The sequence below is a fragment of the Zea mays genome, chromosome 8 (genome assembly GCF_902167145.1).
Source record: "Zea mays cultivar B73 chromosome 8, Zm-B73-REFERENCE-NAM-5.0, whole genome shotgun sequence".
In the NCBI taxonomy this organism is placed as follows: domain Eukaryota; kingdom Viridiplantae; phylum Streptophyta; class Magnoliopsida; order Poales; family Poaceae; genus Zea; species Zea mays.
Window position 1 is genome coordinate 178287821 of NC_050103.1, and position 15581 is coordinate 178303401.

Consider the following 15581-nt stretch of genomic DNA (forward strand, 5'->3'; position numbering starts at 1 on the left):
CTACAGAGACCAGTGTGATGGGCAGCGTCATGTCAGGGGTACGTCCACACATAGGAAAGGAGACCCAGTTTGTTGACCTAGGCGGATAGGACTCTCTCTCTCCCTCCCTCCCTCTCTCTTTCTCTCTCTAGTAAGGAAGGGATTCCAATTTAAGGATTATCTCTTAAGATATAAAAGAAAGAAGTTTCCTTCGAACGACACACAAGCACACCAGTTGTAACACGTCCTTAGCAATACTACGATCAACACTAGACTAAGCACAAGCCTAAACAAGTATAACACATCGTTTCAAACCTATCAGTTGAGTCTCAGCGGCTCATCATTCAGATTGAGTCCACACTAGCTCACCTCCAAAACCACGATAATTACTATTTTAGTGACCTTTGCAAGGATGGGTTTAATAGAGTAAAAAAATCGATTAACGTCGGTGGTCGTATCTTAGTCGTCTTAAGATACACGCATCCAAAAAATGATTATTTCATAAGGGCTAGTTTGAGAACCTCATTTTCCCAAGAGGTTTTCATTTTTCCAAGGGAATTTAGTCCATTTTCCTTTGAAAAAAACGAAAATTCTTGAAAAATAAGGTTTCCAAACTACTCCTAAATGATTTTTTGGTGGTTGGTATTTTCGCAAGCGGTAGGTAGATGTAAAACCTAAGTTAGCCTTAGATAAATTTAAAGATCTAAATATTAATATATAAACTCAGTTGAATTTAAACAGATAAATTTCACCATAACACCCAATCCATCGACTTATGTATAGGTGTACATTTGTGCTGTGCCTAATAGGCCGGCACAAAGCACACAATTTCTGGCACGGCCCATATCTGGCACGGCCCAATCTAATTGTGGGCCTGGGCCGGCACGGCCCACATTGTGGGCCGTGCCTGGGCCTCAAGTCAAGCCCACGGGCCGGCCTGGCACGGCCCATTTAACTAAGGCCCACAGAGGCCCACTAAATATAGACTCAGTATTTAACTAAGGTCCGTCAAAGCCCACATGACTAGCATAACTTGGAGAATCTAGAGCTTCAATAAGCCATCGAGAACCAATACCTAGATATGGATAGTGAATAGTGATGATGATCATTGTATATGTATTCTGTATGGATGTATAGTACTCAATTAAACACTAAACATAGAACTGAATATTATTTGTGAGCTATTTGTAATATTTTTTTTTCTTTATGACCAAAGGTTTATAATGTGCATCCACAAAACATCTTAGTTTTATTTTGGTCATATATATATATATATTATATTTTTTGTTGATATATTACTATTGTATGTATATGGGCCGGTCTGGCACATTAAGATATTTTGGGCTATTTGGGCCGGCCTGGCACACATAACTAATTGTGGGCCGTGCCGTGGGCCGATGACTGGGCACACGTGCTGGCACGGCACGGCCCATAATTAGATATGTGCTTTTGTGGGCCGTGTCTTTGTGGGCCGTGCTTTTGTGGGCCTGTGCCGTGCCGGGCCAGGCCGGCCCACATGTACATGTATAGACTTATGTTTCTTCAGAGCTCTCCAATCACAGTAACAGAATCATTAAATTCTCGAGACTCCGGGGGCCCTCGAGGGCTCAAAACCACACAATTCAACAACTGGGTGAAGAAGCAACAAATACATTTGCGTAGCAGACATCGCTGCCCGTGTCTGTGTCTCCATTCACCTCGCTGCTCAGTCTGACACGGAACCGAGCGGAAAACCCAGGCCAGCTCCCGATAAGAAATCCTCGAGTCGACCAGTCCCCCATAGGCCGTAGACCAGAGCAGTAGACCGCCATGGCGAACCGCAGCAAGCAGCTCGTTACCACCGCACTGCCGCTCGCGGCGGCAGCAGCAGCCTCGCTCGCCGTCGTGCTCCTGCTCTGCTCCACGGGCTCATCGGAAGCCGACGGATACCTCGGGCGCGTGGGTGCGCCGTGGGGCCGTACCCTCACGGTCCTCCCATTCAGCCCCGCGGACCTGCTGCCCCTCCTGCCGCGGGGCGTCGCCATGGCCGCGCTCCGGGCGCTCCGCGGCGTCTCGGACATCTTCCCGGTGTTCGTCGGCGCCGCGTCGGCCGGCGGGTCGGGCTCGGTGCCCGGCAGCGGGGGGACGGTGAGATGGAAGGGGGCCTGCTTCTACGAGAACGAGGCGTGGCTGGTGTTCCACAACGAGAGCGGGTCCAAGTACGGCGGCGGCACACTCCATATCAAGGTACGGGCCTCCTCCCCCGACCGAAGCTGAGCACAATTTTGCAGTAACACGGTGTGCTTGTGCTGCCGAACAAATTAAGATGGATCCAGAGAGAGAGAGGTCTTGGCTCTACAGACATGGTAGACAGACACTCGAGACAGTGACACCGACACGCCCCACGTCCGCGACGTAACTGTTTCTGCACCTTGCGTGTCTGCCACACATGACATATGCACAAATATCCGTGGGGTTGTGCAAGACAAGTTTTGGTTGGTTTAACTATAACTATCGACGCGGATGAGAATTCCAACCCGCAACAACACCTTGGTGAAGCTGTAGGCCTGTTTGGTTTGTGGCTAAATGTGCCACACTTTATCTAAGTTTAATCGTTCGAATTTAATAACTAACTTTAGACAAAAAAGGTAGGCAAAGTGTGGCAACTGAGGCAGTGAACCAAACATGACTGTAGTGTTGTACTGATCGCCCCTCGACCCTCGCGTTGGTTGGTCAATTCTCGCAGGATTAGAAATATGTTTAGCAGCACAAAAAAATAACTGAAACAACCTTGGAGAACACGCGAATTTCCGTTTGATCTCGGATCTGGCCAATTCGGATTTCCATATCCCCCTATCTTCGCCCGCGAGCTCCTCACCGCTCCCCCGAGATTAGGGGGGGAGCGCAAGTGCCTGAAGTAAGCCTAATCCTAACCGCCGCCGTCATGACGGCGCCCAAGCTCAAGCTCCTAGCTCTTCCTACTCTGCTGGTCCTCATCCTCCTCCTCCTCCTCTCCGCCGCCCGGCGGCGCGTCCTTCTGGAGACGCTCCTCCTCCGCGCCCCGGTCCTCCCGGGCGACCTCCTCCCGCTCCTGCCCTGGCCCGTGGCGCAGCCGCTGCTCCGCCGCCTCGCGCTGCGGGGCCCCGCCGACCTGCTCCCGGCTTTCGTCGGGGCCGCGCGCGCGCCGGGGTCCGACGACGCCTACCCGGTCGCCGAGTGGAAGGGCGCCTGCTTCTACGAGAACAGGGCGTGGGTGGAGTTCCGCAACGGGACCGGCGGGGGGCTCGGAGGCGGCGTAGTCCATGTGGAGGTAAGCGGGCGACGGAGCTACTGATGGGGCCACGCGAGGGTGACCGGTTCAAATTTGGTGGTTCTGACTTCTGAGCTTGCGTTCAGCTAAATAAAATCTATAAAGCACATCGAACTATTTTAAACGTACCGTGTTCTCGTCTATTTAGTAGTACTACTCCACTTTGCTCTTGCAGTGTAATTTCAGTAAAATTCTGCTCCTAATTTTCTGCGCGGTTGTTTTCCTTTGCCTTAATGTTGGTCTAAAATCGATTATAAACTTGCGCAGACATCCAAAGCACACAGCTGGACTTGCATAGATCTGTATGTATTTGCAACACCATACAGAGTTACATGGGATTACTACTTTCTGGGGCGAGAGCACACTCTTGATATCAAAGAATGGGAAAGCGAGGCTGAGTATGAGTATGTAAGTGTTCACTTTCTCCTTTACTTTATACTATCAATATTTCTTCAACTTATACACCATCAGTACCAAAAAAAAAATCTTATTTATTCAATCCATAGCTGATACAAATTTTCTACCCTGTTACCTGAAAATAGGTGAAACGTAATGGTGTGTCCATCTTCCTCATGCCATCTGGAACAATTGGCACACTTCGAGCACTCTGGGATGTCTTCCCTCTGTTCACAAATACTGCATGGGGTGAGAACGCGAATCTTGCTTTTCTCGAGAAGCATATGGGTGCCACCTTTGAGGAACGCCCAAAACCTTGGGTCTCAGAGTTAAATCCTGATGATATCCAGTCGGGAGATTTCTTGGTTTTATCGAAGATTCGCGGGCGTTGGGGTGGTTTTGAAACACTGGAGAAGTGGGTTACTGGCGCTTATGCTGGCCATACTGCGGTTTGCCTGAGGGACTCCGATGGAAAGCTTTGGGTTGGGGAATCTGGTAATGAAAATGAACAGGTCTGGTCCTTAACCATCATATCGTATTTACTTCTGTTGTTTCCTCATTCTATGTGATTATCAAATTAGACTAAACACTATTTCCTAATGAAATAGGGGGGAATCCCCTTTCTGTAAAAAAAACAAATTAGACTAAATATTAACTCTCAGTCATGTTAAATATTTGAAGGGCAGGCCTAGTGTAGTGGTAAGAGTTGTCTCACTGAGTCACCTCACCAGGTCACGTGTTTGAAGCAGTCTTACCAGGTCACCTTGGTTTATCCCTTCCACACACCTTACTCATATGGCAGCCTCTTGCACTGGGTCTGTCCCCCTTAGTCATGTTAAATATTTATGAATAAACATCATGAAGACAATGTTGGATGATATGTTTAGGTTATATTGATTATCTTGTAACTCTTCGATTCAAAATGATGTTTAAAGTGTACCCTTTTCGTTTCTGGTAAAAAGGATGACAAGCCAACAATTTCAGGGAATGACCAAACTACTACAGAATATGAATGATGAATTTGCATTATCTCACTAGGATACAGTGTACACTCTAATGCTTTGCATAGCTTGTATGTGTTCAGCCAGAAAACCATGTTCTTGTTGTAGTCTGTATCTAAATTCTAAATGTGTATGGATGTTTTCTCAAATCATCTGAAAGCATCTCAGATATTTGCTTAACAGAACAGGAAAAAACCCTACAAAATAGGAAAGGCAAAACAAGGGATGTTATTGCCCAGTGAACCGTAGCTGTTTCATCTGGATGCAAACTATATGCTTTGGAATACAACTTGGGCAAGTTCCAGCATAGCTAGTTGTTTCTTATTTCATTCTATTGCATGCACGGATCGAATTCAACAGATATGCAACATTATCTGACTAGGTGATTATATTAGTTATATCTCATAGGATATTGCGTACCTATGGCACTGGGTTCTCTCCAATGTAGTGCACTATTTCTTTATGAGCTGGAGCAGTTCCAATGTCCAAAATTAAGCTAACAAATGGTGGATTGCAGGGAGAAGATGTTATTGCTATCCTGCCCTGGGAGGAATGGTGGGAGTTTGAAGTGACAAAGGATGACTCAAATCCTCAGATTGCACTGCTTCCTTTGCATCCAGATCTGCGGGCAAAATTTAATGAGACAGCAGCTTGGATTTATGCAAAAAGCATGGAGGGGAAACCTTATGGGTATCACAATATGATATTTAGCTGGATTGATACCATCAGTGATAATTATCCACCACCATTAGATGCTCATGTGGTATGATTCTACATGTTCAACTTTGAAGATCACTTTACTGCTAAACCTGTTTATATATGCGTTGCATATCTTGCCCTGTGTGTTACTGTAGCTTAGATATTGCGTACTGCAAATTCACCTAATTAGTGTTTTACTCACAGCAGATAATGTTCTAATTCTTAGGATAGATATAGTAACACGTTAAGGTTATGGTAGTGGTTTCTATTCCAGTTTTTCTTTTAACAGTTTAGGTTTGATTCTGCATTGTTTGAATGGTTTATTAGCTTTGTTACTGAAATCTTTATGAATGTCCACAGGTTGCTTCTGTTATGACTGTATGGAGCAAGCTTCAACCAGAGTATGCTGCTAATATGTGGAAAGAAGCCCTTAACAAACGGCTTGGAACTAAGGTTTGCTTAAATTTGTTTTTTGGTGTTTCTGCTAGATGTTCTCCTGTACAAGTTATTGTTCCCTTTGGATTTATAGACAATTTATTTCTGCATGGCATGATGCCTTACCTTTGTTTTCATACCATTTGAGGTTTTACCATTTTAGACATGGGTTGAGGTTGCTGGAAAATTTTAACTTTGTCAACCATGCTCACAAGGCCTGCTATGTGAGCATTAGGGGCTATAGGTAGAAATGCAAATGTTATTGTGTGCTAGACATTTGTGTTCGGACTAAGGGGTCAAGTACTGAAGCTGTATCTGGGTTCCTTGTATCTATAATACAACTGCCATTGCTTATTGTTTAATACCTTCTGGTATTACTGTTTTGTAGTTTCACTCTTTGAGGCCTATCGACAATTTTACACTGTGTTAATTATTCACATACAGAAATCTTGGACTTAATTTCATTTTATTGTGCACTAGGTTATTTAGTTCTTTTTTTTTATTTTCAGGGTCTTGACCTTTCTGAAATCATAGTGGAATCAGAGAAACGTGGGATAACATTTGACAAGTTACTATCTGTTCCTGAGAACGATAGCTGGGTCTATGAAGATGGTCAGTCAGCATCTTGTGTGGCTTTCGTCCTTATGATGTACAAGGAGGCTGGACTCTTTGACCCTATTACCAGCTCTATTGAAGTTACTGAATTCACAGTAAGTGCTCCTGAATCCTTTGCGTTCAAGTCTCTATGCCTAGGCAGCAAAAGCATCTGGTGGGGACATCTGTTTCGTGAATGCACGTATCTCATTGTCTAGTGCACAGTGGAACACTGGCCTACCATTTTGGAGAAAAGAGTCTTGTGCATTTGAGTTTCTGACGGTAGAGGCTTATACAGAAGCTATTGGCGGAGTCTTGTCTTTCTCAATTCTATTTCCCCCATATTTTGCAGATAAAAGATGCTTATATCCTCAACTTTTTTGAGGACAACTCGACCCGACTTCCGGAGTGGTGCAACAAGGATGACGATGTGAAGCTTCCCTTTTGCCAGATCAAGGGCAAGTACCGGATGGAGCTGCCTGGATACAACACCATGAAACCCTATGCCCACATGAACGAGAGATGTCCATCCCTGCCTCCAGATTACAACAGGACTAAGGGCTGCTAGTGCTAACCAGATATGCGTGTGCATTTTATTCACGCTCCCTTGTAGCCATTGCTTCAGCTGTAAATATTATACATTTATACTAGTATAATAGTACTATGGGGGTATGTACTGCTTGCCCTTGAGAAGCGTGTATTGATTGTAGGCAACTTATGTGAGACTTCCTCGAATAAGGAAGAACATGAATCACACAAATGTACAGTAACCATGCTTGATCTTTTTATCAGTGTTTACTTATGTAACAGTAAAAAATGTATAATGTATGTGCGCCTTTGGACTGAGCTGATTACATGATCCCCATGCCCATATGCATGTGCCTCCCATTGCGGATTACAGAGTGTAAAAAGATTTGACTATGTGGAAGTAAGCAATCGGAGGATCTGGATCTGTGTGTATCGTCTGAGCCAGTGAATAGAAATCAACCCGAGTATCAAAAACCAAAATTGATGAATGATATCTGTCTCTGTTACCAAGTTCTCAATGCTGCAGCAATTTAGAACGTAAGTTATGCTCAACCTTAGGAGCACAGAGCCAGGTCGATTAGGCTGAGACTAGCAAACGCGTACCAGACGACGGTCGTAAAAACATGGTGTATCAGTGTATGAGTATGATCAGCGTGGCTCCCCGTCGCGTCGCCAGCACACCTCCCTCTGCTTGGAAAAAGTTTCTATTCAGTCTATTCGACTTGTGGCTATTTGGAATGGATTCAATTCTAGTCAGTGTGACACATGGCGATCATTTCTCTTTAGCCAAGAATGACTTGAAGCGATCATTTCTCTTTAGCATAGAATGCCTTGAATCCTAGCTCTCGCTATTTAAAATGGATCCGATTCTAGTGAGTCCGCATTATAATGACCATTTCTCTTTAGCAAAGAAAGACATTGGTTATCAAATGATTGAAGAGTACAGGACGGTGCCATACACCTCACCGACATTTGGGACTAGCACAAGCGCCATTCCCGCTGTACCGAAGTACCAATCCAGCATAAATGGCAACGAAAGCCGCATCCTTGATAAACATAGGCATGACCCAAATATTGCTCAGGGTAACACTGTAAATAAATTTGTCAAGTAACACTGAATTCATAATAACACACGCAACAACTTCAGCAATTGTAATTGCAGAGCAGAGATTGGTTGATATTCCTCACCAAGATTAAAATTTGGATGGCAACATGGTCTTAAATGTTATAAAAAACATGATATTAAAATAGTACAATAATCTCAAAAATATTCGACATTCAACACGACAGTAAGATTGATCGAGCCACGATTAAATTAAACTTGATATAATAGCAACATCAAGTCGTCTAGACTAGATAACGTCCACAAGACGCAAAACACCCATCATGTGTTGGTTGCCCTGGTGTATATCTGCTGGCTAGAATGAACAGAGACCATCCTTATGAGCCCCTTTGCCATCAGATCCTTGATGGCCCTCCGTGCCAAGGATCCATTAACCTGCAGATCAAAAGAAACAAAACCTTGCTTTATTCATAAGCTGATTTGACGAGACCAATTGAATATGTACCACAAGTTGCTAACAGGATAGTTCAGCAATAGCAAGCGACAAGTAGGGGAAACATATGCTAGATGATGCACCAGATGCAAACTGAAATAAGATATCTGCAAGCACAAGGAAATAACTCTGAAAAATGAAACCCTTCTAGTATGGAGAAAAGTATTCTTAGCTTATGCATGCAATGCTAAGACTATGATTAATGCTAAAGGTGATATACATGAGAAACCACTATGCACATCTGTGTACCAGGCCTGAAAACGAGGTCTTACAAAAGGTAAATGCAGACATGTGAGTGAATCATTCATCTGCATCATAATTCATGTTGACTCTATAAGCTAATGATTGTAAGTAATTACCAAAATACAGATGTGATTCTGTATAAAACCATCAAGCCTTACAAATAATACAAACATATTAGACACTCCAAACTGATCTTATATTATATACTCCCTCCAAAGGTTTGTCCTAAGTCAATGTTTCAAAACTTTGACCAATAATATCTATAATAATAATTATTTTAAATTGCAAAAATTATATAATGTGGTAGATGTTGTGGTAGATGTTTTAATAATAAATCTAATAGTTTCATTTCCATGTAATAAATATTTATGAATATTTTGTTATTAACGGTCAAAGTTGAAAATATTTGAGTTATGACATACCTTTATGACCTTAAGATAGGGAACGGAGGGAGTATACCCTAATCCCAAGTGACTGCACTGGTTGCAAACCGTTTTATAAACAATATGCTACTACCTCCGTTCTCGAATATTTGTGTTAGTTGATTTTTGAACTAAAACACGACAAATAAAAAAGAACAGAAGGAGAATCTGACAAGCCACAAACAAGTATGCTGCTTTCCTACGATCAAATCAAGACAGCTAAATTCTACAGCCCGAGTCAAAATAAGCATGATGAATTGAATAGTTTCGAGCCACAGAAAATTTATCTATGCAAAACATATGATGCAAGTTTAAACCCATCTATGCAAACATAAGACAGAAACTGCAGTTCTAATTATACAGGAGACTACATTATGCAACGCTAAATATTTACTGTACTATCAAATCATTTTGGGAATCATGCCGAGTTCATTCACCAGATGCTAAACACACATGCCACAACTACCACATTGACCACATTGAGGTTCTATCGTCAGGAAGGCAGTAAGGTACGAAGGCGATGTAGCATTACCCTGAGGCGCTCAGATAGGATGGATGGGGTGATCTGCTTGTACTTGGGCACCTCGGAGAGCAGCTTATCGTAGGTGGCCTGGTCGAAGAGCACAGCGTTGTTGACCTTCTCCTTCTGCTTACCCTTGCTCCACTTCTTCTTCTTCTGCTTCCCGCCTCCGGACTTGGCCGGCTTGGACGATGGCGGCGGGGCCTTCTCCTTCTTCGGGGCCTGAGAGAACAATCGAAACGGTCAGCAACAGACGGCCAGGCCGCAGGTGCGTGGAGAGGAGAGGCGAGATTGCGAGAAATGCACCATGGTGGAGGTGGCGCCGGAGGCGTGAGGCGAGCGACGGAGCGGAAGCGGCGGCGGCGGGAGTCGATGCGTGTCGGGGCCAGCAGCTGGTATATGAGTTGGAGGCTAGGGTTTTGAGCTGGCTATGCGTGCTCTCCACCGTCTGATCCGATCGGAGGGCTGGGACTACGTTTTCGCCTTTTCGGGGAGGCATATACTCGTTTACACCCCCGTGTCTGCAAAAATTGAAGCACCACTATGCATGCATGCAGAGCACTCCATGTTTTATTTAGTTATTACGTAACACTCCCTAAGAAGGACTGGACAAGTGCTCATGCAAATGTTTTAGGAGGGTCAAAATTAAAACGTAGGAGTAGGTAGGACAGCTTTATTCCGTTCCAACTTCCAAGGTCCGAGGGCTCCAGAAACCGGCAAGGGGATCGAAGCGGAGAGCAAGGGAGCGGTCGAGCGGGTGACATCATCGTCATCCAGGGTTTCTCAATCGGCAGCGATGGCGACCAGGGCGGCGGCGAGGTTCCTGCAGCGCAGGTTTCTGTCTTCCGGCGGCAAGGTCCTCAGCGAGGAGGAGAAGGCCGCCGAGAACGTGTACATCAAGGTCCAGATTTCTCTCTTCTCTCTCTCTCTCACACACACACACACACACACACACACACACACCATCCTTCCTTGCTCCATTGTGGTACCTGCTACTGCTAGACCTTCGGTTCCTGATCGAAACGCGATTTTGAGTAGGCGACCGATTATACGATTTTAGAACTCGCGTCTAGTTCCGCAAGTGTTGGAGCGTTGTGATGCGGTATTTCGGTGACCTCCGCGCGTGTTGGGAATATTTTTCCTAGTGTTCCTTGTTGTAGTGTGGTTCAAGGAAAAAATATCGTGCTGGTGACGGGGGGTATGTGTTGTGTGAACGGTTGCTTGTTGTTGACATTGGATTGGTCCTGTCGCAGTTTCGATTTATGTGGCCGAATTGTTGAATATCTACGTCTGCCTCGTTTTTTTTCTTAGCACTCTTTTGGTTGAGATGCATGCTACTTGATTCTCTGATGTCTGAGACTGACAGATTGTGCATCTTTTTTTTTTTTTTGTTTCTGGAACTAGTTCATGTACAATTGTCGATGCGGTGACTTACTCTACAAAGTAGGCTTCCATCTAGGGACACAAGTTTGTCGGTTCATTAACTTGCATACTGGCTATTTTAAGTGTCTACCTGCTTTAACTCACTTGCCTCCCTACTGACATCCCAGGACTCACTGCTGTGCTTATGCCTAGTTTGAAAGCGTGGTTTGTATATGAGCTGTTTTTGTTCTTTTTATTGACGTTAAGGTCTCATCTATCTTACACTATTGTTAGGCAAAACTATTAGTTAGGTGATAGAATTACAGCTTATGATAGCTTGAGAGATCCATTTATATGCTAGTTCTCTGTTTTGTTGTCTTGTATCTGGTTAGTTTCCTGTTGTTAAACTAATGATCAAATCAATGCATAATTGTACTACTAAACTGATGCATACATATATTGTGATGACGTCATCTGCATAAGGATATATGCTTCTTGCATCATGGATATGAACGCTGTGACCGTAACAGGTTTTGACTTCTACCTGAAGTATTATACTGATGCTCTGATAGATGTAATGCATGAAACACTTGAGTTTTGATGTGGCCTGTCTACCATCCATAGAAGCCTTGCACTCATGGTGGTGTCCGCAAATGTTATGGCTTTGGGATTTTTTTTGAGGTTGCCTTCTTATGCTGCTGGGTGTGGCTATCTGTGATTTAATACATGCTGTTTGTTAATGAATTGGATATTATCCTGCACTCTTGAGCCAGTAACATATCAGTTTATGGTGTCTGTCTAGCTGTCCATACTTTTGGTCCGCATTTGTTTGAGATGCATGCTTTTTTTAGCGAACTTGACTGAGTGTGGGTTGTTTTTTGTTCTGGAATTGTGAAGGTCACTCTATAAGCTCCTGTTACTGTCAGATTTTCGCGGGCTCATTGAAAAGCAGATATGTTATTTTCTTTTGTATATGATGATTTCATTAGCTGACTTTTTTGCTGTCTTCTTACAAAGCACCCATCACCGTTTTTAATAAGCTAGTGCCACATTAGCATTTGTTTCTGGAATCATGAATGTGAATGTTGTTTGCATTGAAGTTTTTCTTGTGTAAACTTTAAGCCATAGATGTTGAGAGTTATGATATCCACATAAGCCTGTTATCATTGGATTTTGATGCCATCTGTTATTTTAGCCCTTTCTCAATTTAAAATTAATAGTAGCTTGTGCAAAATACATTTCAAGATCTACCCCTCCCCTTTATCTAGTCATTTCGGTCACGCTAACTAGCTTGGTACGACTCCTGCAGCATGGTCATGCCAAGTTGCTTGGTGTCACCCAAGAGACAGTTGATGTCGGGCAACTTGCCATGACAATTACTCCAATCATCTTGTTGTGCGACTTTCCTTGAGTCACTCCAAATGGATTGACATGGCCAAGTTAAGGGTCACACTGAGCTAATGGGTGTGACCAAAATAGCTACTTCACGAAAAGTTAGTTTTGCATGTGTTACTATTAAAGGACAAGTTAAGGGTCACACCGTTTGACACTGTTTGCAGAGTGGAGTTTGAAATAGAGGATGAGATAGGGGATTTGCTCGGGATGGCCTTAGAGTGTAGTTAGGTACTGCAAGTGTACTGTGGGGCAAGATTATGTGGTGGTGTAGGCATGTTTCGTAGTGACATCGGGATAGTATTTTGCACCCATGATCCAGTAATAAAAAAAAACTCAACCTGAGCCTCTCAGACATTATATTAAGAAGATGATTTCTCACACAGATCAAGAAAACTCCCAAACCCCTACCCCACCTATACACAACGGCACCATAGCCCATGTGAGAACAACCGTGACTGGGGAGCTAGCCTCAAGCCTGTGCTTTGATGTGGGACAGATGAAGGGATTTCTTTACCCCTAGCCTGTAACTTGCTCCACGGGGAGTCGAACTCAGGACCTGAGGGGTGCTACCCAGACCACCTAACCAACTCAGCTAGAGGCCCTTTCGTCCGATGATCCAGTCATACGTCAATTTATATTTATTTGGTTCGTCGTGATTATGCTACAATTTATTGGTACATTGTGAGTTTGTGACATTGCTAATCCTTGGGCCTGTTTGGTTCAGCTTTTTCTGATGAGCTTTCTGAGAATCTAGCTGTGGGGAGAATCTGAGTATCGTGGGGATTACATGCGGAGGAAGATGAAGGGGTCTATAGGGCTTAGGATCTAGGAAGTGACTGATTCCTTCTATCGCGACGACTCGGTTGATTCTATGTTCACTTTGATTTGGACGGTTTTAACCAAAGCGATTCTCACCGAAGCGATCTTAAAAGCTAAGTATTTTGGCAGTTCGCACCAGCTTTGGGCGGCTAGAATCTGGATTTAAGTTGAAACAAACGGGTGCCTTGTGACTTGCTTCTGGTTCTACATTTCTATTGGTTGACTCTTTGCAGAACTTCGACCACACTCTTTGAAAAAAAAATCACTTATGGTATTGGATCTTATAGTTTTTTTTAGTTTTTAAACCTATCATAAGTTAGTTTAGTTTAATCATCCACTTTGGGCTTATGTGAACTTTATCATCTTTTTTTTGCTTATGTAGATGAACAAAACTAGTTATGAGTATTTAATTTGGTAATACAATCAGAGTTCTAGAACCTGTGAATTTCTAGTATGTATCTGAAATGTTACCTTTTGTGTGTGCATGCCCTGTAAGATAGACATTTGCGTTGAAAATGATTGCATTACTGTGGTGAAAACTTGTGCCACATGTTGAATAATGAAAGTGAATGCTTCATTTGATGTCTTTTCAACTGTAAAAAGTTTATACCTTCAGTGGTGTATTGTTTACATGGCGGGATAATTGCTCAATTGTATTTGGATAAGCTTTTTCATTGCTTCTTTTGAAGTACATATCCTTAAACTGTCTCCAGCAGACAATCTAAAATAGAGGACGCGGAACTGAAGATGACATTGTTTGCAGAGTGGAGTTTGAAATAGGGGATGTGATAGGGGATCTGCTGGAGATAGCCTTAGGGTACCTCTATTTGGGTTATTTCCGACTATTTGAATATGTCTTGTCATTATTCTTGATGCCATGATAATAACATGCCAACTGCATTTTGATTTTTACTGCAGAAAGTGGAACAAGAGAAGCTGGAGAAGCTCGCACGCAAGGTATGCAAATACACAATATCTCTAAGCATTGAATTGGGCAGCATTCTTTTATGTTCGATCCAGTGTTGTCGTTAACAACCCTGTAATCTGTTTACACACTGTGTAAACTACACGGTTACTAGCTGTTTCCATTTAATCATCGTTTATCCTGTTTTACTTGGTCGTGTATCCTAAATTAATGCTAAAGATAGGTGCCCAAGTATTTACCATTTTAAGTTTAGTCTGTCGTTGGATAATAGGTTAAACATGGACTAATTATTATTTTTTTGTAATGAGTTCTACTCATCAGTTACCATCTATTAGTTTACAGTTCAGCCCATCGAACCCCCCAGCATTCTGGTTAACATGTGCTCAATCATATTCTTCTGCTTTGTTGATGCTTGTGTTTTACAAATTCTCGTACTTGGAATCATGAACTATTTACTTGTGTTATATGTATGCCCTTGTTGAGCAGTAGTTTTGTTGCTGGAGGTTATGAAGACATTAAACTCTCACACAAGATGTAACATTGATTCCAGGGCCCCAGCTCAGGAGAGCAACCCTCGTCAACCACAGGCTCTGCAGCAAGTGATGTGAAGGCCGATGCTGGGCCAACGGAGTCAGCATCTGCAAGTGTGTCGACGGACAAGAACAAGAACTATGCTGTTCTGGCAGGCGCAGTTGCTGCCCTGGGTGGCTTGGGTTGGTATCTATTGTTAAAGCCTAAGAAGTCGGAGGAGGTTGTGGACTGAAGAGGGAGGTTGTGAATGCGGATGGTCGGCCTTATATCTCACCATGGTTTTACTTTCTGCGCATAGACCTGCAACTTCTGAAAATAATTGTTGAAATTTACTCTGCACTACTTGTTCTTAGGCCTGTTGCATCACAGAACCTTGAAGTATGCACTCGAGTTGTTCAGTAGTTCTCTCCCTCGCTTGGCAGGTTGCAATGTTGAGTGATGCTTGTAGTGCTGCCTACATCGTTGCTGGATAGGTTTTTGGATAGTTTGGTTTAGAAGGTGAGGCACTAAACCAGGCCTCAATCTACTTCAATTCCTTTCTCCCAAACAATCTTTCTGATTCAATTCCAAACGTACGCTCTACTTTCCTATATAGATTATTACATGTACTTTCCTATATAGATTATTACATGTGTTACGTATGTTGTGGGATTCACAATTTTATTCCATGGTTTATACATAACTGTCCAAAAGTGCATGTGTTGGTTTGCATATATTAACATTATTGCTTCACACTTGCTCCAAGTGCCAGCCTGCCAGGAGGCTACCAGCAAGATTTGTAATAAACACTAGTGTATGGCGCGCGCCCATGCGCGCATTTCCATCTCGCTTACCAGCATAGTATAATGTATAATGATTGTATGGATGTTAGGTAGTAAATAAGTGCA

General features: G+C 43.3%; 3 protein-coding genes across 4 annotated transcripts; 2 read left to right on the plus strand and 1 right to left on the minus strand.

The window, feature by feature from the left end:
* The first annotated feature begins 1627 nt into the window (after positions 1-1627).
* Positions 1628-7418, plus strand: LOC100275589 (uncharacterized). Of its 2 annotated transcripts, none has more exons than NM_001149639.3 (7): positions 1628-2205; positions 3536-3676; positions 3811-4176; positions 5183-5428; positions 5725-5817; positions 6309-6509; positions 6746-7418. In NM_001149639.3, the coding sequence occupies exons 1-7, from the start codon at positions 1789-1791 to the stop codon at positions 6959-6961; spliced, it is 1680 nt and encodes a 559-aa protein (NP_001143111.2). In that variant the 5' UTR covers positions 1628-1788; the 3' UTR covers positions 6962-7418. The 2 variants fall into 2 exon arrangements, with proteins under 2 accessions (NP_001143111.2, NP_001393792.1); NM_001406863.1 differs by lacking the exon at positions 1628-2205 and adding an exon at positions 2844-3268 and having other exon boundaries at positions 6746-7084.
* Positions 7419-7998: 580 nt separating this feature from the next.
* On the minus strand, positions 7999-10063 carry LOC100193720 (40S ribosomal protein S25-1). The gene is made up of 3 exons (NM_001291794.2): positions 9969-10063; positions 9675-9884; positions 7999-8419 (listed from the first exon to the last, which is right to left on the minus strand). Exons 1-3 carry the CDS (start codon positions 9969-9971, stop codon positions 8306-8308), a joined length of 327 nt encoding a protein of 108 aa, NP_001278723.1. The 5' UTR covers positions 9972-10063; the 3' UTR covers positions 7999-8305.
* A 207-nt stretch (positions 10064-10270) lies between these two features.
* Positions 10271-15046, plus strand: LOC100276678 (F1F0-ATPase inhibitor protein). Its single transcript, NM_001150405.2, has 3 exons — positions 10271-10563; positions 14157-14195; positions 14714-15046. The coding sequence occupies exons 1-3, from the start codon at positions 10459-10461 to the stop codon at positions 14924-14926; spliced, it is 357 nt and encodes a 118-aa protein (NP_001143877.1). The 5' UTR covers positions 10271-10458; the 3' UTR covers positions 14927-15046.
* The last annotated feature ends 535 nt before the right edge of the window (positions 15047-15581 follow it).